This window comes from Podarcis bocagei, assembly GCF_964188305.1.
Source record: "Podarcis bocagei genome assembly, chromosome: 13".
In the NCBI taxonomy this organism is placed as follows: domain Eukaryota; kingdom Metazoa; phylum Chordata; class Lepidosauria; order Squamata; family Lacertidae; genus Podarcis; species Podarcis bocagei.
In genome coordinates, this window is record NC_138138.1 from 53,094,356 (window position 1) to 53,118,515 (window position 24,160).

The 24,160-nt window shown below is 48.7% G+C and overlaps 2 protein-coding genes and 1 long non-coding RNA gene across 8 annotated transcripts in view; 2 read left to right on the plus strand and 1 right to left on the minus strand.

The window, feature by feature from the left end:
* Nucleotides 1-43: 43 nt before the first annotated feature.
* Nucleotides 44-4,131, plus strand: RNF227 (ring finger protein 227). 2 transcript variants are annotated; one of them, XM_081168222.1, is made up of 3 exons: nt 44-756; nt 1,933-1,986; nt 2,741-4,131. In XM_081168222.1, the coding sequence occupies exons 1-2, from the start codon at nt 165-167 to the stop codon at nt 1,953-1,955; spliced, it is 615 nt and encodes a 204-aa protein (XP_081024348.1). In that variant the 5' UTR covers nt 44-164; the 3' UTR covers nt 1,956-1,986; nt 2,741-4,131. The 2 variants fall into 2 exon arrangements, with proteins under 2 accessions (XP_081024348.1, XP_081024347.1); XM_081168221.1 differs by lacking the exon at nt 1,933-1,986 and having other exon boundaries at nt 79-756.
* A 743-nt stretch (nt 4,132-4,874) lies between these two features.
* Nucleotides 4,875-7,578, plus strand: LOC308572318. The gene is made up of 2 exons (XR_014001709.1): nt 4,875-5,368; nt 6,594-7,578. It is a non-coding gene; the product is annotated as an uncharacterized lncRNA (long non-coding RNA).
* A 421-nt stretch (nt 7,579-7,999) lies between these two features.
* The window catches only part of CHD3 (chromodomain helicase DNA binding protein 3), a 61,025-nt gene continuing 44,864 nt past the window's right edge, over nt 8,000-24,160 (minus strand). For all 5 annotated transcript variants that reach the window (XM_081167663.1, XM_081167664.1, XM_081167662.1 and 2 more), the window contains exons 23-40: nt 22,535-22,766; nt 21,925-22,091; nt 21,543-21,720; nt 20,869-20,934; nt 20,147-20,232; nt 19,242-19,375; nt 17,256-17,400; nt 16,221-16,386; nt 15,599-15,717; nt 15,030-15,183; nt 14,461-14,562; nt 13,805-13,945; nt 13,382-13,490; nt 12,261-12,393; nt 11,466-11,661; nt 10,211-10,374; nt 9,803-9,929; nt 8,000-8,991 (exon numbers count right to left, since the gene is read on the minus strand). In XM_081167663.1, the coding sequence (XP_081023789.1) occupies nt 8,894-8,991; nt 9,803-9,929; nt 10,211-10,374; nt 11,466-11,661; nt 12,261-12,393; nt 13,382-13,490; nt 13,805-13,945; nt 14,461-14,562; nt 15,030-15,183; nt 15,599-15,717; nt 16,221-16,386; nt 17,256-17,400; nt 19,242-19,375; nt 20,147-20,232; nt 20,869-20,934; nt 21,543-21,720; nt 21,925-22,091; nt 22,535-22,766 (2,517 nt within the window). In that variant the 3' untranslated portion in view covers nt 8,000-8,893. The remainder of the gene's footprint in view (nt 8,992-9,802; nt 9,930-10,210; nt 10,375-11,465; nt 11,662-12,260; nt 12,394-13,381; nt 13,491-13,804; nt 13,946-14,460; nt 14,563-15,029; nt 15,184-15,598; nt 15,718-16,220; nt 16,387-17,255; nt 17,401-19,241; nt 19,376-20,146; nt 20,233-20,868; nt 20,935-21,542; nt 21,721-21,924; nt 22,092-22,534; nt 22,767-24,160) is intronic.

Here is a 24,160-nt window from a genome sequence, read left to right on the forward strand (position 1 = left end):
GCTGAAAAGAGCAAAAAGGGGCGTGTACCCAAGCGACCGGGGACGCTCTCCTCGTGTCTATATATAGAGGCAGCCGGCTAGAGGCACCCTTCAGTTGGCTCGCGCGCCTCGCGGGCTCCGGGTAAGCGTGCGAGGGGCCGTTTCAAATCAAGGCAGAGGAGGCTATGGCCGTAGACGAGCGCGAAGAGGGCGGCGCCTCCGAGGACCTGGAGTGCGGCATCTGCTGCATGCCTTACGACCGCTGCGGCCGCGCGCCGCGCCGCCTGGGGGGCGCGCACGGCTCGTGGAAGCCCTCCCGCTGCCGCCACGTGATCTGCAGCGCCTGCGTGTGCCAGCTGGCGCGCGAGAGCTGGTGGGAGGAGGTCACGTGCCCTTACTGCCGCACCGTCACCTCGCTGCGAGAGCGCGGCAACTTCCTCGTGGCCGGCGTCAGGCGCGGGAGCGCGGGGCTGACGGGCAACCGCCGACGCCTCGTCCTGCCGCCCATCGACGCCGAGCTCTGGCAGCGCGTCGTCCGCCTTGAGAAGCAAGGGGCCGGCGGCGGGAACAAGGCCGAGGAGCGCCTGGGGGAGAAGGAGGGCGACGGCGAGGAGGAGGAGGAGGGCGGCGACGGCGAGGCCGGCCAGTGGCGCCTGTGGAGGGCGCTGAAGAGACTCCTGAAGGGAGGGAGTGGGGACAGCGATGCGCCTGCGCGGAGCAGGAGAGGGCGTGGCCGGAGCAGGTCCGTGCCCCCCAGGCGGAGACCACCAATCAACCGTGAGTTCCTCTGCTGTAGGGGGGCGTGGTCCAATAATAATAATATATTTATACCCCGCCCATCTGGCTGAGTTTCCCCAGCCACTCTGTGTTAAAAACAGTACAGCATTAAATATTAAAAACTTCCCTAAACAGGGCTGCCTTCAGATGACTTTTAAAAGTAAAATAGTTGTTTATTGCTTTGACTTCTGCTGGGAGGGCGTTCCACAGGGCAGGCGCCACTACCGAGAAGGCCCTCAGCCTGGTTCCCTGTAACTTCACTTCTCTCAATGAGGGAACCGCCAGAAGGCCCTCGGTGCTGGATCTCAGTGTCCAGGCTGAACGATGGGGGTGGAGACGCTCCTTCAGGTATACAGGACCGAGGCCGTTTAGGGCTTTCAAGGTCAGCACCAACACTTTGAATTGTGCTCGGAAACGTACTGGGAGCCAGTGTAGGTCTTTCAAGACCGTTGTTATGTGGTCTCTGCGGCCGCTCCCAGTCACCAGTCTGGCTGCCGCATTCTGGATTAGTTGCAGTTTCTGGGTCACCTTCAAAGGTAGCGTAGCCTCACATAGAGCGCATTGCAGTAGTCAAAGCGGGAGATAACTAGAGCATGCACCACTCTGGCGAAGACAGTCCGCAGGCAGGTAGCGTCTTAGCCTGCGTACCAGGTGGAGCTGGTAGACAGCCGCCCTGGACACAGAATTAACCTGCACCTCCATGGACAGCTGTGAGTCCAAAATGACTCCCAGGCTGCGCACCTGGTCCTTCAGGGGCACAGTTACCCCATTCAGGACCAGGGAGTCCCCCACACCTGCCTGTCCCCCAAAACAGTACTTCTGTCTTGTCAGGATCCAACCTCATGTTATCACGATTAATTTTTTTAAATAATTATAAGTAAAATATTTGTTTTCAATAAGCTTTTTAAAACAGAATAATAGAAACCACAGGGAATGGGGCTCATCATAAGGGTGGGAGGAACAAATAGCCCAGGAGGCTCAAGGGGCTTAGCAGGCCTCACTTGTTGGCAGGAGTCTGCCTTGCCAGGTGCATGAAGTGCTGCTCACCTTGGGAGATGTGTACGCATGTTTGGGGTAGTGGGTGTAACACTTTGCTGCGACGTGGCCTCTCCACAAAAGCTTCTAGTCGCTATAAATGCTTGCTTTTTAAGCTCATCTTCGCTTTTGCTTTGACAGACATAACACGCCTGGCCTTCTGAGGTGCTGCCTGCTGCCTCCTGCATCTGACTTGTGGGTCTTCTTTCTTTTTTAAAAAGGAAACTTTCTTGCTTTGAAACTTTATGCAGATTTCATTGATTGACTAAAATGGGATTAGTTGGCCAAGGTTTCCTTTAATTGAGTGGCAGCACGGTTATAAGATGTGTCAGTTTGGAGCAAGCGAGCAATCCTGCTGGCCGTGTCCTTAATCTCCATTTTATTGACATCACGGGGTTTATGTATGTTAAACGTCAATGCTTTTTTCAAAATCCAGGTGTTGGTCAGCTTTTCTGCGTGTGGGTGCTGAGCAGTGTATAGATGGGGGCCAGCAGGCAATGTTAAATTACCCCCTTCTGTGCAACAGTTCATCACCACATTGAGTTGTCTTCTGTAGGGTAATGATGGTGGAGAGAATCCCCAGGTTTCATATTCATATGTCAAGATGGGAAATTGAGCAAGTGAGCTAGAGCAGGGATGTATTGGTAGACAAAACTATTGTAGATGAGTCCCATCTCCCTTTGGGGCTGGAGTGTGTTCCAACTTCTTACAACTATATACTTGAAAGAGTGTGCCAGTCCCTTGACTGAGCACTTCCTTTCCCTTGCCTCCATGATGCAAAGTTGGGTCAGAGGATGGTGGTTCAGGTGAAACACTTTCTTGCTTTAATATGAGGCTCCTGAATTAGGCTTGTGCTGACGGACATAAGCTTTGGCATTAGCGGTTTTAAATATTTATGGGTCCCCAATTATAGCTTACACCAGTGGCTTTCTTTTTCTCTCCCGTGCAGCCTATGGCCCTGAAATAAAGGACTTGGCACTCATGACTTGCTACATCATCTGAAAAGTGGCTGGCTTGGAATCAACAAGCTTTTATGAGCCTGCTACACCAGAAGCGTAGCCAGCTTGCACCTCCAAGGCTTTGATGAAGCATCCTTTGTCCACCCATGGGGTGTCCTTTCCCTGCAGCACGTGCAGGATGAATGAGGTGATGCACTGTTCTTCTGGTTACCATGCGACAGATTTTCACCATGCTGCTCAGGGAGGTGCTATTCCTTATGACCCCACGGAGGCCATTGCAGACAGATGACCCAAGAAGAGCTACAGAAACTCTTTCATCCCTTCTCCCCTCACAGCTTCTGTCTCCTGAAATGGAGCAGAATGTGGAAGATAGCAGCAGAAAGTGGAGGATGACCTGTCATATGCGATACAAGATTACATCTCTTCTGGATTACTCTGTGTCTTGAAGGCTGACTTGCAGTCAATTTATCTTGCGCATAGGTTGTTTAACATGGTTCTGAACCAGGGAAAATTTTCCGTTGTCTATGTGCCTTTCAAAAAACGGAGGGGGCATACATGAGATTACTTTCTGAAGGTACCCTCCTACGTGCGCTCTGGCAAAAATGGGATAGATGCAGTCAAGATTGGATGGCTTACAATTTGAACGTATATTTTGGCACTCAGTACTTTGTTTTCCTACTGCAAAGTAGCCATTTTAACAAAATTTAGCATGTGCCATTGTATGAGATCAAGGATGGAAATACTGTGCCTTGCAATCCCTGTGTGTATGTATATTCTGTTTTCAGTCTTGCAAGCTACATCTTTCATATTTGGCTTTTTTTTTTTTTGCCCTCAGACAGCATACCTGAAGGCGAAACAAATTTGGTTAAATGGCTTCGTGGGAATACTATCCAGTTCTTACTAAGGTTTTTTCCCCCTCCGTTGCAACATGTTTTTTGACACAAAGTTGAGGTTGTTTCCTAGTTTTTCAGATGAGTAACTGAAGTAAAAGTTTATTTGACCAAAGATCCTTTGAGAAGACCATCTAGGCTATAAGCAGGCCTCATAATCCTTGTGACTGTGTTGGTTTGGCTTGTGCTTCCTCCGACCAATACCGTTTTCTTTTGCTGCACTCATTATGAACTACAGAAAAGATTCTGCAGGCTCTCCCATTTTGGAAATCTCAGATGTGAAAAGTATCAGAAGAGGCAGTTGGCCTCTCCTAGCTATATACTGCGTTCTTCCTGACAAGGAAATTATTTAAGTGTTGGTTTGTTTGTTTTTAAAGAAGCATTTCTGTGAAATGTGTTTGGCATACTTGATAATTTCATATTTATAATTCTTCCCCATTTTGCCAATTGTAACTTATTTAATTTTAATAAAAACCCGAGTGGAACTATTATTTTGGTGGTTATCTTTTTGGTTTTGTAAAAAGCCCCTTAGTCCCAAACACATCAGTTAAAGGACCTCACCAATTGAGGAATTCTCGATTCCAAACCTTAGCAGCCAAGCAAAATCCCTCAGTTCACAGACTACCAGCCTTTCCACAGCACACTGTTTGGGAATCATTTTGCCAACCTAAAAGATTTCTGGGCCTTGGTTGATGTAGGGGGCCTGGCCCTCCTTGAGACAAGCCTTTGTCTTGTTTCAGCAGAATGCAGTGGCCCACCTCCTAGCTTTGACATGGCAGCAAAAACCTTGTAAATAGACAGGGCTGATACAGGTCATAAACCAAAATATCTGAAAGGCTGCTCGGGGTCCAGAAGGTTTGTGAGCTCTTGAAGCAGGGTAGTGCCCTTCATCCAAAAGCTCTCAAGGTGAGGAAAAGGTCTAAATTTGGGGGAAGATGGATGTAAAAGACTTAATTGGTTCTTAAAGTAGGAATGGGGCAAATAGTTTACAGTTTTTTATTAATTACACTTGTATCCCACCTATTCACTTAGGAGTTCAGGATGGCAGACATAGTTTTCCCTCTCAGTTTCATCTTCACAACCCTGTGAGGTAGATTTGGCTGAGAGGCAATGACTGGCCCAAGGTCACCAGGTGAGCTTGGCCATGTGTGGATTTGAACCCTGGTTTCTCCAAGGTCCCAGTCTGACACTTAAACCACACTGCCTCACTGCATTCAAGAAAGCTTGACAATATTGCAGGTTTGGCTAGCCAGGTGGGATCTGCCATTTCCCAACACCTTGAGTAGATGAGACCTACGTGTGTGTGTTCCCTGCAGCCTGCAAATTCTCCACCTGGGTGACTCAGGCTGCTGCGTTCCTTGCTTTAGCACACCTGTCCCTGGCTCCTTCCGATTCTGGTTTCCCCATCCAGAGGATTGCAGCAATTTCCAAGCCATCATATCCTGTTTAATCATCGCTCTGGACTCTGCAACCAGCCTCTCTCCCATGACTAGGGACAAGGGCTGCTTTTAATGGGCCTGTGTGGGTGGCATCTGCGTGACTCACTCTGGCTAGTCCACCCTAGCCCACAGCCAGACACAAACAGATGCAGCAAACGTGGAGGGATGTGACTCAAACTTTTGGCGGCCAAGGAGCCTCATTTTGGAAACGAAGCTGGAAATCGCCTTGAGGCAGTGGCGTGTGATCGGGAGAGCAACCTGTTAACAAGCCAAGCCCAGCATGTGAACGGTGAGTCTACAACTCCTAAGGAGAATTTGGGGCAGGATTTGGGTCAGCTTGATGCCTAAAATGCGTTACACTAATACACCTGAAGTGCCACAGGTCTTTTTTTTCTTAAAAAGACACACCTGGACATAGCTGATTCCCATGGTAAGCATAATGTTATTGGGGGCTATATCTCTACTTTTGTGTTATGCGAGCCCACCATTTGTGACTGGTGCCCCCATTGGTCCAAAAAGGTTGGCAACTCCTGATTTATGGCACTAGTCGGTCCTAGAACACACTTTCAACCCAAAGTTCCTACAAGGGTCCTACTTTTGATTTTTTTTACACCATATATATTGTTACTGTGGGAATGTTGCTGCTGTGACCCAGGAGTTGAAGAATGCAGAATTCATCTACCAAGTGGAGCTTTTTTGGGATGCAGGTGGCACTGTGGGTTAAACCACAGAGCCTAGGACTTGAGATAAGAAGGTCGGCGGTTCAAATCCCCGTGACGGGGTGAGCTCCCGTTGCTCGGTCCCTGCTCCTCCCAACCTAGCAGTTCAAAAGCATGTCAAAGTGCAAGTAGATAAACAGGTACCGCTCCAGCGGGAGGGTAAACAGCGTTTCCGTGTGCTGCTCTGGTTCGCCAGAAGCCATTTAGTCATGCTGGCCACATGACCCGGAAGCTGTACGCCGGCTCCCTCAGCCAATAAAGTGAGATGAGCGCCGCAACCCCAGAGTCGGTCACAACTGGACCTAATGGTCAGGGGTACCTTTACCTTTAAGGCTTAATATTGATACATGGAGCAAGGTGTCTTGCTCATTTCCCTTCCTGTACTTGTTAAAAAGTAGGAAAGAAACCTAACAATATGAATAAATCTATTGAATTTTCATAGAGTATGGGAGGTACATAATGGGATGCTATAACTAAATCCATGTGTGAGATTGGCTTAATTTCAGCAATAACTCTCAGGTGAAGACTTTGGTGTGAAACACTGTCAAACTATTGCCAGTCACATGTCAATGGAACTGAGCTTGGTGGCCCAATGGTCTGACTAAACACCATGACACTTCCTAGTTTCCTCTATTGCACCAATAGGAATTCAGCCAAGCAGCCTTCCCCCAACCCGGTGTCCTCCAGATGTTTTCAATGGCAGTGAGACCCTTTTTTAAAAAAAGCAGTATGTGCCAGAAAAGCTGTGTTCAACAGTTTGGCGGAAGAAAACCCTTGTAAATTTCTTTTTGGTAGTGCTCTTACAATCTGTGACGGGTCAGGACAGCTGGGTGGGTGAAGACATCAAAGAGGCTACCCTGATGAGAGATGCTCCAGATAGCTGAACAGAAAGAGCCTGGTTGCCTGTGATTCTCGTTCAGTCACTTCACAGAAGCTGTACCTTGCCATGGCTTTCTCAGAACTTCAGTGGCTGGAACGAAAGGTTAGATTTTCCTGCAGAGCTTTTTGCAGAGGGTTAGGCTGACCTCTGCTGGTGGGAACGATTCCTAGCTTGTGCCATAAACTTCACCACTTGCTTTTTTTTCCTTTAGTTGTCTTGTTTTCTTTCATAGAATTTTAGACCACGAGGCTCATCATGCTCTACCAACTGATGTATCAAGAGCTTTCAAGAGTGGAATCTCTAAGTGGCCTATATGGCTGCATTGAAGCGCAAAGCCAGACCATCTTCATTTCTGGCCCCCTCCTGCTTTGCACCTGCACCACACAAAGAACCTCACTCAGGCCCTGCAGCTTCCTCCTGATGTCCCAGAAATGGGACTTGCTGCTGGATGGCCAGAGGCCTTTTCTTCCCCATTGCCAATCTTTAGTGTAAATGGTTGAGAGCATATAAAACAGCAACCTTCTCCTTCCATGCCTAGTCCTGAGCAATCCCAAGCCCTGGGGACCTTTTTGGCATCTGTATTGCACTCCTTGACTTCAGGCTCAGAGCACAGGCTCTGAAATGCCCAGGAAGTCCCGCCAGGCCCTCACCCTCCTTCTGCCAACAGGTAAAGAGCACTGGATTTACATGGGTTTTGGCTGCGTTTTAGTCATTACTCATTTTTCTTAATTGGCGGCTGGCTTCATTTATGGGTTTTGCCTGCTCTGCTTTTGGCTTGTAGATTGCCACTTGCCTTAACGTATGTGTTTTATTGTGGGTGTGAGCTGCCATTTACACCAAGAGGAGAGGTGGGAGGAAGCCTGAATAAATAAATAAAAATAATCTTGAGCTGTTCCTACATACCCATTTTCCCCTCTTCAATAACAAGGGCTGAACATTTCCAAAATCCTCTGCCCGTGAAAGGCAAATGCTGCTATTTGCCCCATTTCTTAAAGTCTCGTTTCATCTGTTAACAGTCTTGCATGGAAAGGTGCTTACATTAAATCCATGCGTAAGTCACAGCATGTTCATATTTTGCAAAGGTGCAGATGGCGGAGAGCATTGTAAGCTCAGCACACACAACTGCTAACAAATTTCAACTTCAACGCTTATGTGTACCTTTTTTAAATGTGCAAAGCAACCTTTTAGATTATGTGAAAATGACACAGAAACTGCGTGGAAACAAATGACTCAACAGCAAACCTAGCCTCCCCTTTCAAGCACTGCCAGAGCCCCATTTCTTCCAAGCCCACCCACACAAAGGAGGCACAACGCACCCAGGTGATGTAGCCAAGGAAACAGTGCCTTTATTCTGTAAGATTTAAACAAGAAGTGACTTGAGATCCGGCAACAAAATCCAGGAGCGCAGAGCTGGCCCTCCTGTTGTCCCTTCTCCCTGCCCCCCTCCTCCTCCAACAACTTGCTTCTAAGGAAGAGGCTGGCAGGAAGGAGGGGGAAAGAGGCAGCCCCCTTGCCCGCCCGCTCAAAGCAGGGGACACTCCTGGAAGGAGCGCACCTTCAGGATCTGGCTTCCCCAGAGTTCCAGATGCAGGGAGTTGGTGGTGGAGTTTGCTCCCCACACTATGCGTTCTCAGAACAGAACATGGCTAGGGAGTGTGTCCCCCTCCCCAGACTGCCCCATTATCGCCCCTGCAAGGGGTCCAAGCACAAGTGGGAAGGGGGTTAAACATACAGGATGAGTGTGTATACATTATATATATATTCATATTTATAGAGTCACTTTGCAGTGCTTCTCAAAGGTTCGGCACTGCCAGGAGCTAATGCCGCAAGGCAGGCAGCTCCCTCCCCTGTCACAAGCAGGAGACTTCAAAGGTGGGGCCCTGGGAGCCTAATTCCAATTCCACTTAAAAGCCTCTGGCCAGAAACAGAACCCAGATGGGCCCTGGCTCCCAAACATTTCTCCCCGGCTGGTTTTGAGACCTGCCTCCCCACACCCAAGAAGGGAGAGAGGAGGTGCTTGGGAGACAGCAACTAAATCTAACACAGGAGGTTGAGGTGGGCATTATTCACCCACCCTCCCCACCGCCCAGGCAAAGCCACCAACGTGATCAGAAAATAAAAGAGAGGCTTGAGGGGAACCACGTGCCCCTCCCTTCTGCCAGAGGCAGCACCTGTCCAGAAGCGACCAGGTGGGCAAGTTAGCCCAGGTGCCCCATCAGTCGTCTATGCAAATCACCTCCCCACTTTTCGCCTCTTTCTTCTCCAGGCTCTCTCCTTCTTTTTCCTTCTTCACAATCACAGGGGGACCGTTGGCTGCAATTGCACAAGCAGAGAGAAAAAAAGGCAGGGTTAGCTAGAGGAACGACTCAGACATGCAGCTCCCAACACTTGCCTCGTGCTCCCTCTTGCCCACTGAAGAAGGAACAAGAGCAGGAGGGCATACTGGTGATGAGAACCATCCCCTGCTATAGGTCGCCACCATTACATAGCCCACTTCTGACCACAGAAGCTGCTGTTTTGGCTAGCAACCACAAAACACACTTATTTCCCCGCTCACATGTTCTAATCTTTGTAGAAAGCCATCAGCATCAGAAAGGAGAAAAAGAGGCAAAGCCTCAAAATGGTATTGTGCAGGGTGGTGGTGGTGAACTTTAATAAAATCATAAAATGCCGAACATATTTTGCTGAATACCATTTTTAGGGGCACTGAAAAAACAACCAACCATGAAAATCCCACATCAACTTCCATGTTCTGACATCCTTGAGCCAAGGAGAGAAGGTACGATTGCTGGACTTCCTTCAACACCCATTTATTGACCTTTCTTCCCCCAGACTACCCAGGAATCTTCATTCCTCGATGGGTTTCATTGTTAAGTAGGTATGAGTCTGGTTAGTGACTGGATCAGAGAATGCCATCTAGGGTCCCATGTCAAAAACAGGAATGCCAGAATATCAAAAAATGCTCATTCTGATTTGTTGCTCTAAGGATGTATTTTGGTCCGGGAAGGAGACAAAATCCCCCCCCCCCAACAGTGGGGGTGGGGGGGGTGATCTGTGGTCAGAGATCCCACATGCAGTTTCAATTTGCCCTTGCCTGCTCTTTCCCCACTCACCCACAACCAACCTGTGATGAAGGAGCCAGTTGGCATTTGGCTGTAGTTGGCACCCATAGTGGGGAGCGTTCCGCCAGGGGTGGCACCAAAGGAGCCCCCAAAGCTTGGAGGGGTGGCATAGGGCCCAGGGGGGAAGGCCTGTGAGAAGAGAAGAAGAAAAAAAAGAGGGAGAGGGCAACTGAACTCCAGCCACAATGCAGAGAAATGCCACAAGAGAACAGGTGGAAATAATATGTCTGTCTGGAAGGACCATCCCTCCAAGTCTTAAAAGTTTCACGACCTGTTTTTATCAGTTGTGTTCCAGGCTGCCTTCCCACCAATAGAAGCAAAACCATGTTAGGCCCTGTTGTGAGCTGCCCTCCACCCCACTTCACTTGCCAGTCAGGGAAACGAGAGTGGAGCAAGGAGCGGACGGTTACCGGGGCAGTCTGCGTCTCGTTCCCCTTGCTTGCCAAGCGGCTGAGGATGCTGCGTTCGGACATCTGGAGGCGGGCGGCAATTGGAGGGATGCGAGAGAGCGTGGCTGGCAGGCGCGTAACGTCCGCTTTCATGTCACTGAGAAGCTCCTCAAGCTGGTTCAGCACTGGTAGGAGAGAGAAAGGAGGAGACAGAAGGAGAAAGAGACCGAAATCTGTCAGGGGGGGCAGAGCCCAGGTTAACAGGCGACCTCTCCTGGAACCCAAGAACCCCTTGCCAAACCTATCCTGCATTTCACCCAGTTCATGGGGGCTGGGGCAGCGGCGTGAGATTTGCTCCTGAGCCAAACTCACTCCATGGACACTCCTAAAATGGGCTAGAAGATCTATGCACTCTTTCTGCCCACCCGTCACAGAGAAGGGATTCGGCCCACTTGCCAGATTGTTCATCACCAAGCGCAGAGGAAATACTCTCCCAAAGGCTAGCTACCAGGCACTGGAGACTCTCGGATGAGTCCAAGCGGATGGAGGGAAATGAATGCACCAAGATGGGAAACGAAATGCAAGGGATGCTCACACAGTATTTGGGAGGGTGGGGGACACACCAGAGAAACTCACAGGAAAACAAACCAGATATACTTGAGGAATGCACCAGAGACAGCAAAATATTTAAGAGACACGTGGATGGGGACAAATGTGAACCAGTGCTACTCACAGAATATTTGGTGGAGAAATACACAAGCGATACTTAAAAGTGCATGGAGCCAGGTATCTCAGAAGCGCTCCATGTGAAACTCAAGAGAATTTTATGGGGACTTTAAAAAAAGAAAAGATACATCACAAGCACTGAATATGATTGTGTGAGAGGATAGTCTGAAGGGCATAATTCCACTGCTACACCGAAAGATACTCAGTGGACTACTCAGCAGTCATGCTTGGGACAGAGAGGAGAGGGGAAATGTTCAGAAGATAAAAAAGATGTTTTGCAGATGCCCAGCAAGCACACAAAGGATTGTTGGCAGATACTCAGAAGATATTTGTGGATACTCCATGGATAGACCAAAGCAGATACACCAGAGATACACAGAGCAGGATCAAGGAGACAACTGTACACAGCGGCTTTTCTGATCACAACCGCACTTTAATGGATTCAGAATGTGGTACAGAAGGAGGACGCTGCACAGAGGCGCGGGGGGCGGGGTGTAGGGGGTTCACATGGACTGTCCTCTCCGGGCCCTCCTACCCGCCCGCCTCTTACCCTTGTGCAGGACGGCGTTGGCAGGCTTGTTGCCAGCCAGTGATTCCTTGGACAAGTGCTGGTGGCTCTCGGCCAAACACTCCACCTCGGCAAAGCGGGTGTTGAGGGCCATGGCCGGGTGGCTGGGGTCCTGAGTCATGTTCAGGTAGGCGGCTCTCCGCAGCTGCTCTTCAATCACCAGGGCTTGCTCCAGAAGCTGAAGGAAGGAAATGAAAATGAGGTGCTTTGAAAAACTGCCATTTGGCCCAACGTGGCTTTCCTCTCAAGGTAACCAAAACCAGGACTGGGCAATAATTTGCAGATTCTTCAGTACTGATTAGTTTAAACAAATACAGTTAATTCTGGCTCTTCTAAGCCACAAAGAGGGAAATTAAACTATGCAGAATACTGAAGTACCCCTGAAAGGCTTACACCTCCACTACCCCACTTTAAGGATTTCAGGTTCTCCCCAGGCATTAGATTCAAACTTATTTTCATAACCATAAGGACTAGAAACCTGTTTATAAAAGCTGAGATTATTTTGCACCCCAAAATACATTTGTGATTGTGGAAATATGTAATTGTCTGGATATACGCCTGGTTTATTTCAGAAGCCGCTGACATCGTCGTCGTCCTCAGATTGGCAACCTTTGGTTACACTGCCAACGTTAACACAGCTTCACCTTTAGCTTCAAAATGCTGAAAGCAAGCTTTTGAATTACACAGACTGCTATGCCTGAAGTAGCCGTGCTCTGTGACTGCCAACTGGCCCCAAGCCCTTGATTCTACTGTCTGGTCCCATCAATTCATCCACACCTTGAATCTTCTGGCAAGGAACTTGTTCTTCATCTCCAAAAAGTTTCCCTTGTTGGCTTCGGTCTTAAAGGGCTCATTGATGATGGCGAACTGGTTGTCATTCTGGATATCCTGCCAGCGAGCGTAGCCGTGACTGTAGAGAGGTGCAGGGGCATTAAGGAATCTTGACAGGCCACAGGGAACCCACTGCCACTTCCCAGCAAGGCAGGGGAACAAGGAACTGCCTGGCATGAAGTCACAGTCTACAGCTTATGGTTCTGCATGGTTATCTACCCTGAACCAAGAGGCCATAAAATGCCTTTCCCAGCCCTGAGGCTATGAGAGAAAGTCTGGATCTGCTGTTCCCTGTCAACTCACACAGCTCCATAAACATAAAAAGCATACAACAGCAAGAAAAAGCGTTTGAACCTTTGTTTTCCTCAGAAATAAAGGAATGGAGGAGGTGGCAAACTTGGTATGAAATATTAAAAGACACCTGGGGAAGAAGTCCCATTGAGCCCTGCTGGGCAAAGATGCTTGGGATCACAGGGTATGATTAGGAGAAAACCTTTTGGGCAGATGACTGCCCAACGTTTCCTTTCAAGGCTGCAAGGAGAAGATGCTGGGTCCTAGTGCCTGCCTAGCAATGGTTGGATAATCCTCCAGGAGCAGCAGGGCAGCCCCTGAGCAGCTGCTGGGCTCTTCTCCCATGCTAGGACGTTTTTTCTCCACGGTCAGCAGCATTCAAGTGGGGGAAACACTGAAGTCATGTTTGCTATACAGAACGCCAGCAGCGGACATTCCTAGCACAGAGGACAGTCGCTGGGTCTTTTCCCTGCTCTAGACAGCTGCTCAGAAGGTGCCAAATCTCCCTTTGAATCAGCCAGTGGCCAATATTGGAGGAGAGTGCCATAACCAAGCCCACTCCCAGGTTAGGCACGAATCCTGTATTTCTGTTACTCGCCTCTCTGTAGTGTCACATCTCTCGCCAAGGGCTGCACCTTTCGCTGAGGAAGAGCTCAAGTAGGGGTTTCCAGGAGGTGAGCTTGGCTCTCCTTGCTTGCCATGAATCAGCACACACACACACACACACACACACACACACACACACACACACACTGCTCTCCTAGGTCAAAGGATACAGGACAATGCCCGCCAGTAGCCAGTAGTCATGTCGGCGGTGCCAGATCTCGTTAAGCTTACTGGAGGAGATGGCGGCTCGCTCCTCGTTCTGCCACAGGGTGTGGAGCTCTGAAGAAAGAGGGGGGTGGGAGAGATGTCCACAGTCAGTGCTACTCTCGATGAACTCCTGGAAAAATTAAGTGCACTGCTTCTCTTCACAAGGTGACCCAGCTGGCACCCAAACAGTACAAGTTACTTCCACACTAAGTGACCTAGTTCACACATTATCCACTTAAGGGAGAGAGCGTCTTTCCCTAGTTGGCCCAAACAAGGGAGAGGGCCACTCTCTACACACCTACACACACACACACACTTGCCAGGTCACTCTCTATCCCAGCACAGGCTCATCACATTGTGGGTCTGCACCCGAAGCCACAACATACCCGTGAAGCCACCGTCGGCTATGTTGAACATGAATCGGGGCTTCTCAGTCTTCTCCTCCTTCTTGCCATTGTTCCGGTTTTCATCTTTGATGCTGCTAGCTTTGGGCTCTTTTCCAGGCTCCCTCTCGGCTTTTGCCTCTTCTTGTAAGAGGGAGGGTAAGAACAGGGAGGTGAAAGAGGCCACCAAGCCATGAATTCTCCATCTCCCTCCTGTAGCTTCTGTGTCCCTCCCCACAGGCTTCCCCGCTGGAGGGGGTTGGCAAAATTCTACATAAGCCACACCCTCAAATCTGCCTCCCTCCCTCAAGGCCATGTGGAGTCACCCTGCACATGTCAGCCAATTTCTGGAGTGGGAAGGGGGAACAGAGACTGGTGGTCTTTGTCCTTTCCCAAACAGGACCTTCAAATCCTGCCATTGGACCATTCCCAGAAACCAGGGCAAGGCAAAATGTGGGGAGGGGGAATTAAAAACTGGAAAGTATCACATGTCCCCTTCCCAGTGAGAGTCCTAAACTGCTCATTTCCCCCCAACTTGCCTAACCCCTGGATGGTGACACAGATTCAGCTCTAGGTTGCAAAGGGCTTTAGTAATTCAAGCCCTGCAACCACATATGGGTTCATCCCTCTATACTTCTGCCTCATAAAGCCCATGTTACCTTTTTTCACTTCCTGTGCCTCTCCCTCAGCCTTTTCCTTACTCTCGTCACTCTCTGTGGGTTTCTCATCTGCCACGAGTTTTTCGGGATCAGCATCTGGAACTTTGGAAAGTGCAGGGAAAATGTGAGGTATGGGGGTGTCACTTGGAGTATCTGATGTCATGCAGTGCTGTGTAGGATCTTCACTATGATCTGTTACCATTCCCCCCCCAAAGGAACAGCCAAAGCTTCTTGCCCTCTTTGAAAATGGAACATTGGTTGCTTATCATGACACGGGGGGGGGGGGTGGCGTCCCATAGAACCATGGGCACTACCTCCACAATACCACCACACACCATCCAGAGAAGATACAAGCAAGGTGGAAGTTTGGCTAGAGCTCCCACTGATGACAAGCTCTTCTCAGGTCCACATTCCTTGACAGTAAAGAGCAGGTGAGGATTCTTGAGGCACATTTGCACCTTCCTTTTATTACTCAAATGCATTTTCCCCACGTTCCCAAAGAAGGACAGTCTTCAGTGCTCAGATCTAGAACCATTCCCCCTCCATCTCCCATCCTTATAAATCTTTACCCAATTTCTCTTTCTCTTCCTTGACTGCTGGCTCGGCTTCTGTCTCCTTCTCCCCAAGTGCTACCAATCCCTCCTGATCAGGCTTCTTGGACGACTCCATTTCCGCTTTTTCCCCTGAGAAGGTGGCAGAAGTGGGCTGCTCGGGGGCTGAAGGCTGAGAAATGCAAAATAACAACCATTTTCCACCACCCTTTGAGCTAGTGGTACATTGCTAGGAACTCCACACAGCAGGGAAGCGAATTAGAGATGATGTAGCGTTACTAAAAGGGATTGTGTGGTTGAAGTTTCACTGTCTGCAACTGGAGCTACTGCTTAACAGTGGAATCCTCAAGCTGTTGTTTCTAAAGGCCGGAAGCTTTTAATATCAAAATTAGTGGGAAGAAGAGAACAGGGCACATCCACAGAACGTTGGTTGTTGCCTTCAGTGCCAACAATCCTGGTAATTTCCCCAGGAGCACTGCTTTTGAAAACATTCCCAAAATATCTCCCCCCACAAGGTACACCAAACCAGGCAGCTCTGTTGCTTGGAGGACCACCTGAAAGAACCCCTCCCTTGCACAAACACAAACCTCAACCTCCATTTTCTCGCCACCCTTGGCTTCTTTCTCCGGCTTCTCATCTTTGGCTTCTGGGTCCTCCTTCTCTGCCAGGGTTGCCCCATCTCCTTTGTCACTGGGAGCCGGGGTAGCTGGTGGGATGGACACCAAGGTAACAGTCATCCTCTTCTTCTTCAAAAACACATTTGCACTATAATCCTGTACACCTTAGGACCAATCCATAGCCAAGATAAACTGCAGCCATTCAAATCCACATGACGCTTATCATTTTAACAAACCAAGTTTTTATCTAATGTATGCTAGCATTAATACAGCCACCTTCTTAAACCGAATCTGGTTTCATTTACACCGGTATCAATGTAAAGCGACTTTGTCTTAGACCCTGGGGCAACATTCTAATCTCTTTTGAGAGTGATATCTATTTGGAATGAATTAGTAAATGTAGCCAGCCCCAATGCTCAGAGATATGGCAGGATAGAAATCCTAAGCGACTAGCAACATAAAGGAAAATACCTTTGCCTATTGGCCAGATTCTGAACCCATTAGGAGGGTCTCTGGCCTTTTGGTTGGAAGTGATTTGGCATTCCTCCCACCAAGAGATGCTCAGTGTTTCCCATTGCTTCAGGGGGCATACCTGGCTTGGAGGTGCAGGGGGTATTGGTGCAGCTGGGGTCTGGGGTGGTGGTGGAGGTTTTGATTGTGGGAGACGAAGCTCGGGATGACTTTTTGGAGTCAGCGCTGGGGTCAGGCATCAATTCGGGCATGCTCCAGCGACCATTAATGTGTTCAAACTCTTGCACCTGCCATGTAAAAAGATATGCAGCCCACTGTGAGAAAACACATTTTAGCTGTGTTAGATAAGGGCTGCAAGAACAAGCCTAACAGTAGAAATATTGAGGAAGGGAGGAGGATCCCATGGACTCAGTCAGGCTCTCATAGAAGAGATTCTGCAGTTACGATGTTCCCAAACAGAAAAAACCCATAACAAAATACTGGCATTCCGATTCATTCCCTTTAAAAAATCATGCTAATAGCCTCAAAGCAGACAAAAACTGTGGTTCGGTCTCATGGCATTTAAGTATCTCAGTTTTGTATGATGAGAATTTTAAAATTCAAAGAGATGCTGAATTCCAGGAATACTTTGAAAATAATAAGGGCACTACTTCTTCCCAGGCTATTGAATGGGAAGTCTATATTTGAGTAATAATAGCATATGCTTCTTACAGGAGACAGACTAGAATTTCCCAAGAAGAGAATTTGGAGAAAATAGTGAATTGTCTTTTAAGCATCCTATTCTTCAAACTGAAGGTTGCAGTGCACATAATATTAACTATACTATGCTAGAGCTGAATTTGCACTGGCTTATTTGCACCAGAGCTATGGGGATTGTGGAGAGAGGATGGGTAAAATATTGGCTTGTTATTTAAAGCAAGAAGAAGAAGAAGAAGAAGAAGAAGAAGAAGAAGAAGAAGAAGAAGAAGAAGAAGAGGGAGTTGGAATTTACCTGGTTAATGGTGAACAAGAAAACCAAGATATTCAAGAATACTTCCTTTTCCTTTAGAGGAAAGAAGCCATGCTCAAACCCACACATAATAATTTCTTAAGGGAACTGGATGATTTCCCTTTACCCACCCACTGCCTTTCCTACTCTGATGGTCAGATTCCCTACCTTTTTCTTCACCAGAGACATGACACCGATCCGTGTCAGGACCTGCTGCCTTGAGAGACCTTCCCTGGGCACCCCATCAGCAAAAGTCTCAGAACCGTCAGCCCCAGGCTCGCAGAGGTGTCTCATGAATAGTGAGACGTATGCCCTGAAGAAATATAAAATCCGACAGGCTGAATGAGAATTTATGCAAGGTGGGGGAGCATCAAAGTTAAGATCCTGATACATTTCCCCATGGATGCTCAGGGGACAGAGCAACTCCCCTATGAAGAAAGGTTACAACAGATAAAACAAATATCTGAAGTGGTGTCACATGGAAGATGGAGCAAACTTGCTTTCTGCTGCTGCAGAGGGCAGGATCCAAACCATGGATTTAAATGAGAAAGGATATTCTGACTAAATATTAGGAAGAACTTTCTGACAGTAGGAGTTGTTTGGCAGTGGACTGGAATACCAGAAAAGGTGCTGGAGTCTCCTTATTGGAAATTTTAAAATGGAGGTTAGAAGGCCACCTGAAATAGATTTTTTAAGCTGTGATAGCAGGGTGTTGGACGATGACACTTGTGGTCCCATTCCATGGTTCTACAAAATTTGTATGAAATTATGCAATGTATGGAGAAGTGTTTTTGCTTCACTCCCATAATCAGTGGGATTATCCAATGAAAATGAATGGAAGGCGAGTCCTTCACACAGTGCCTATAGAAACAAAATGTGCCAATGGCTGCCAATTTGGACAACTTTAAAGGCAGTTATCAACAGCTGTATGCTTCTTCCTGGATCAGAGGCAGCCTGCCTCCAATACCCATTGCTGGCGATCCTGGGCAGGAGAGAGTGACTGCACTCATGTCCTGCTTGTAGACTTCCCCCGCTTGGGGCAACTGGCTGGCAACTGTGGGGGGGGGGGTGCTGGACTATATGGACCTTTGATCCGATTGAGCTGGTTTCCTCTTATCCTCTGCATTTGGTGAGCTGCTGCAGAATTATTTGGTTTTAAAGCAGGAGGAGCCTGCTTTGCGGCAGTGGATGGCACCTTAACATCTTTTGAAATAGGCTGCTGTCCATCTGCAAAAGCCAGCTCCTAACCAGTGGCTCGATTGCAGTGATGTCACAGACCTCTAGTGCCTTTGTTTCCAGAAGCAATAGCACCCAAACCATGAGATGGGAGGGAAAGGAGGAAACGGAAAGGAACAGAAATACTGAACGTGGACCTGAACCCAAACACCCCATCTATGACAAAGACCCATACAATTGCCATCAGATTTTCTTCCCTTGTCTTCACTCTGTGTGCACATAGCTCTGTAACTGTGAGCCAGCTTGGTAGATGCCAGAGCTTGGGTTCCCCAATGCACCCGGCCACAGCCCCCCTTTGCTGAGGGACTGCTCTGGGTCTGGATGAGGGAGGGGAGGGTCACCTCTACACCTCACACTCCAGGAAACACAGACTCAAAAAATGTTTGGAGGGTGTGTCAGATGAGTAAGAACCATCATCACTTGGCAAACAGAGTCCCAGGGCTAATTTGTCCACCCTGTTCCAAGGGTACAGGGTCAGTACAGGCTATATGTCATGCTATACCTGAAAATGCCAAATCTGGCACTTGAACAAATTAGACTGAAAACTGCTTTCCTTGCATTTGCTTATTTTGTGTGAGACGTTCCAGTTGTTCATACTAGCAGGGGGAGTGCTGAAGATGAGCCTCCCTCGAGCGCTGGAGGTTTTAGCAGGCATTGCTGGTATGCAGCCAAGCTTATCTTTGTGGCCAGAATGTCTAGAAACAGTCTGTTTTCTTTCTTTTTCTTTTAATGAAAATAAGTTTCTTGAGATGCTGTGTGTTTGTGCTTGTACAGTAGGACTGTGACGTTTAGACAATCCTGGTTACAGCTGCTTTGCAGGAGAATCCTCAAAACTTGTTAATCAGGAGGCAGGACGAACCCTTCTTCCCCCTGGGAAGTGGAATGTCGCAGGACGCAAATCTCACACAAGACACCTACTTAAATTCTTTCTCCGTCTTGCCCCGCAAGTCCCGGACCAGCCACTGGGAGGTGAAGGCATCTTGTGGAGGCATGCCCCAGCGCATGACGGCATTCAGGAAGGCCTTTCGCTGGCGGGTGTTGAACCCGAGCACCTGAAGGAAGGTGGCACAAAAGCCAGGGTCATCCCCAAAGCGTCACTAATATGGCTATTGCTAGGGTCCCCCTAACTTTTCTAGGAAACCTAGGAAATTAGCCACTTGCCCACAGAGCGTAACTGTTGCCAAATTGCCCACCACTCAAGCTGTAGCACAACACATAGATTTTGTAAACCGCTTTGATGTTTGCTTGATTTTTTTACAATCAAGCAGTGCATAAATTTAATGAAATAAAAAATAAATAATGCCTAAGCCAAAGCAGAGGGACGCGGGTGGCGCTGTGGGTTAAACCACAGAGCCTAGGGTTTCCCGATCAGGTTGGCTGTTCGAATCCCCGCGACGGGGTGAGCTCCCGTTGCTCGGTCCCTGCTCCTTCCAACCTAACAGTTCGAAAGCACGTCAAAGTGCAAGTAGATAAATAGGTACCGCTCCAGCGGGAAGGTAAACGGCGTTTCCGTGTGCTGCTCTGGTTCGCCAGAAGTGGCTTTGTCATGCTGGCTACATGACCCGGAAGCTGGACGCCGGCTCCCTCGGCCAATAAAGCGAGATGAGCGCCACAACCCCAGAGTCGGTCACGACTGGACCTAATGGTCAGGGGTCCCTTTACCTTTAAGCCAAAGCACTGCTCCTTTTCTAGTACCCCTTTCCGGTCCAGTACCCCTTTCCCGCCTACTCCACAGTTCAAATGGTTGTTGGGGAAGTGGACCTGTCCCATCCATGTTTCCCCTCCCACCACTCAAAAGCCATCCTGCAAGGCCATCCTCTCACCTCAATGTTCCCACCAACTCGTGCCAGAAGCGGGGGGAGAGGCTTGTCCTTCTCATTCCGGAGCTGCCGTCTGGACTGTCGGCGACCTTGGCACGCAGAGCGAGAGACAGAGGCTTACAATCACATCCCTCCACTGCTCTAGTATTGCCGAGGCATGGCCAGGTGCCCAGAAAGCCTCGCCTGGCTTGGCAGGCAGGACATGGAGCAGGTCCCACCGAAGTCCCTTGTGCTGGCCTGCCCAAGGCCACACACTCATTTGGCCGGGGAAAGCCAGGAAGAGAACGCAGCCCTCCTCCTGGCATGCCAATAGGGAGGGAGGGCTGTCTGGCTGAGATCCCAGAAAGACATGTGCAGCAGGCTGCCGTGATAGAAAGCAACCTCCCATCACACAGAGGAAGGCAGGCCACCAGGAAAGATCAAGTCCCACGGGGTTTGTTAGGTGCAATACAAGGCAGCGTAGGTCAAGAATCAGTAACACAAAAACGCGCGTGTACACACAGTTCACAGCCCTGATGGAATGCTGCACAAGAGCAAACCTCTGTTCCCAACCAGCCATATAGATTTGTTCCCTCTCTTTGCTTGGCAGGAGCTCACAAGCTGTGGGTTGAGCCTGGAAAGAGGGAGGATCCCTCCCCTGGGCAGAGAGTTGGACTATTACACAATCTTCAGGCTCCTTTCAGGGCACACCACATGCAGGAGAGGAAGGAAAAACAAGCCCTCACCTTCTGGCCTTTCGTCAAAGTCTTCGTCCTCCTCTTCGGAGCCCACTGAGTACTCGGACTGATTGTCTGAAACAGCATCAGGCCAGTTTGCAAGCAGTACAAGGCTCTTGCTTTTTCAGTGCTTCTTGCCCCCTCCCATAAACCCCACATCACCAGACAATCATTTCCATGCAAAGTGCTGGAGAGGAGGTTGCTGGGACACAACCACCAACCCCTTTTTTCTGAAAGCTGAAAATCACTTAAGACACCAGTAACCAAATGTATGACCAGGTTGGTTTTCAGGGGGGCATGTTAGTCTAAATTTCCTTCCACTGCATGATGGGAGAAGCAGTCCTACCTCCATGTCTTGCCCAAAAAAAACACAGTCCTCACGCACTTTCAGCAGATGGAATCTGGTAAAACCTTACATAACACAAAGGAGATACAGTTCTGGCTCTGTTCTCCCCCCAACCTCCATCAGGAATATTTCCTGAGGACTAGCCACTCCGAGCATGCATAAATGTTACAACTGTCACTCTTTCCCCCCTCAATTTGCAGGTTTCAAATTACAAGAGAATGGGGGGAAGGTCAGGGTCCCTAAAATCTGGGGCCATTTTGTTTGGAGATAGGTTCAGTAGCCCTGAGAGTGCCAGGTGGCCACTCCTATCCTCTCAAGGGGACCCCGAAATGCTGACCTTGGTCCTCTTGGGCCGCATCATTGTAGTTGACCTGTTTGCGCACACGCTTCCCTTTTCCTAGGTTGCGAGCCAAGTCCTCCTGCTGCTGCTCGTAATGGTGCCGCAACAGCTTCTCCCAGTAGTCAGGGTCCACATTCTCCTCTTGTTTGATGATCTCCCGCTCAATCTCCTCAATCTGAGGCAGCAAAGAGAAGGTCAGAGTCACTGGGATGCACACGCTAGCACAAAAACAGTCACCCTTTGCAAGCGACCTTGTGGAGCCGCACACTCTGCACCCATTGTTCCACGGCTTCAGGCTCTCATCTGTAAGCCCTGGAGCACAGCCTTGCTGCCTACTGAATCATCAGCCATGATCTCACAGCTGCCTTGTCCGACTGACCTTGTCCTCCTCCCGAACCACGTACTGAGCCACTTTGAAGGAGCTGAGGTACTCGTTCATGTTTTGGACGTCCGCATCATCGGTGGCATCCTGGTTACGGTCCAACAGCCGTGCAATGGCTTCGTTGTCATAGTGGATGACACTGCTGTCCTCCTCTTTGTTCTCTCCTGTAGTGAGGTGAGGAGAAGAAAAGGGGGCAAGGGGTAGGAGACTGAGACCTGGGAGATTGCTGCCAGATTCACCACAAAGGATGCTGCGATTTATGATTGATGGATTTCACCTTCAGCCCAAACCCTGATTCTGCACAGTACACTTTACCCTGCAATGGTTGCACCAAGAGGTACCTGCATCATTCAACAAAGCAAGATGCTATGGCGCTGGTGCACCCGGCAGCCCAGGTGGCAGAAGAGGCGAAGCGCACTGCTCAGCAGCTCTGTCTGATTAAAAGAGTATAGCTTCCTTTGTTCAGCTTCCTAATGTGCAACAGTTATTCCTCTCCTAATATACATGAGGCTAGACTACTGCAACTAATTCTACTTGGGACAACCCTTGGACATTGCAAACAACTGCCTGCCTCTTGATGCATCACCCACAGCAGCGATCCTCTCACCCTCGTTTTCATCCTTGAAGAGCTCCTCAGTGCCAAACTTGAGGATGTCATCCAGCTCCTGCTTGGACATGCTGCCCGACTTGGAGCCCAGGCCTGGGCGGACAACCAGGTGAGTCAGCATCATCTTCCGCTTGGCCACCTGCGTAATACGCTCCTCTACAGAGGCCCGTGTCACAAAGCGATAGATCATCACCTTGTTGGCCTGGCCAATGCGATGAGCTCTGCTGAAGGCCTGCAAAATTGGGGGGGGGGTGAAAAACAACCCAAGAAAGTCAGGTAATGAGGAAACGGCTTGGGGAGGATTATGGCCCTTAAGTCTGATTTGGTTTCTCACCATAGGAACCAATAGGAACCATAGGGAGGGAGGGAAAGAACGGGACCTGCTTTGCAGCAATGGTTTCATCTGAAGATATTTTAGGATAAAGCAGGCTGCTGCCCATCTGTATACTTGTCCCTAGCCATTGGCTGATCTGCAATGATGTCAGAGACCTCTAGTGACTTTGGTTCTAGAAGCGGCCTGCAACAGCACCCAAACCATGAGAAGGCAGGGAAGGGAGGAAACGCAGAGAAAGGGGAATAGAGAGAATTAACCCAAACACCCTGTACATGAAAGAGGCCTGTTGGAAAACTCATTGTTCCACATTTGCCATCAGATTTTCTTCCCTTGTCTTCACTCTGTGAGCACATAGGTCTGTAACTGTGGGCCAGCTTGGTAGAAGCCATAGCTTGGGCTCCCCAATGCACCCGGCCACAGCCCCCCTTTGCTGAGGGATTGCTCTGGGTCTGCATGAGGGAGGGGAGGGTCACCTCTACACCTCACTCCAGGAAACACAGACCCAAAAACAAAAAAATGTTTGGAGGGTTTGTCAGATGAGTAAGAACCATCATCACTTGGCAAATACCATGCTAAGGTTTAACTATCCACTCTGTTCCAAGGGCTCAGGGTCAACTGCAATACAGACCTCTCTCATGCTGTTATCTCAAAATGCCTAATTTGGTACCTGAAAACTACTTTCCTTGCATTTGCTGATTTTGCATTATTCATTCCATTTGTCCATGCCTTGGGTGGGAGTGCTGAAATCAGCCTCACTCTAGCCTAGAAATTTTAGCAGGCTTTGCTGGTACATGGCCAAGCTTATCTTTGTGACCAGAAAATAGCTTTGAATAAAAATTATCTCTGTGTTAATGAAAAGTAAGCTTCTTGGGATGCTGAGGATTTTGCTTGCACAGTCGGATTGTGGGAATGTCTATAACCCGTTGACCGCTGGTTGGCTAATGGGTGAAAAAGGGATGATAGATAAAATCAGCCTTTGGTCTGATCCAGAAAGGTTTTTTTTATTTTATTATTTACTTCATTAAATTAATATATTGATTGTAAAAAACAACAACCACACCCTCAAAGTGGTTCTTATGTGCAACCACCGGTGGATCTACAGAATTATTATTATTTTTATATCCCACCTTTCCCCCTCATGTTTTAGATGCTTAGAAACATCTAGAAACATAGAAAAAAGCAATTATAAAAATAAACATAATATATACACGTACACAGTTTATATATAGTCTATTAAAACATGCAGAGCATTACAATAAAAACATCACAGCACCAGCCCCCTCCTTAAAAAC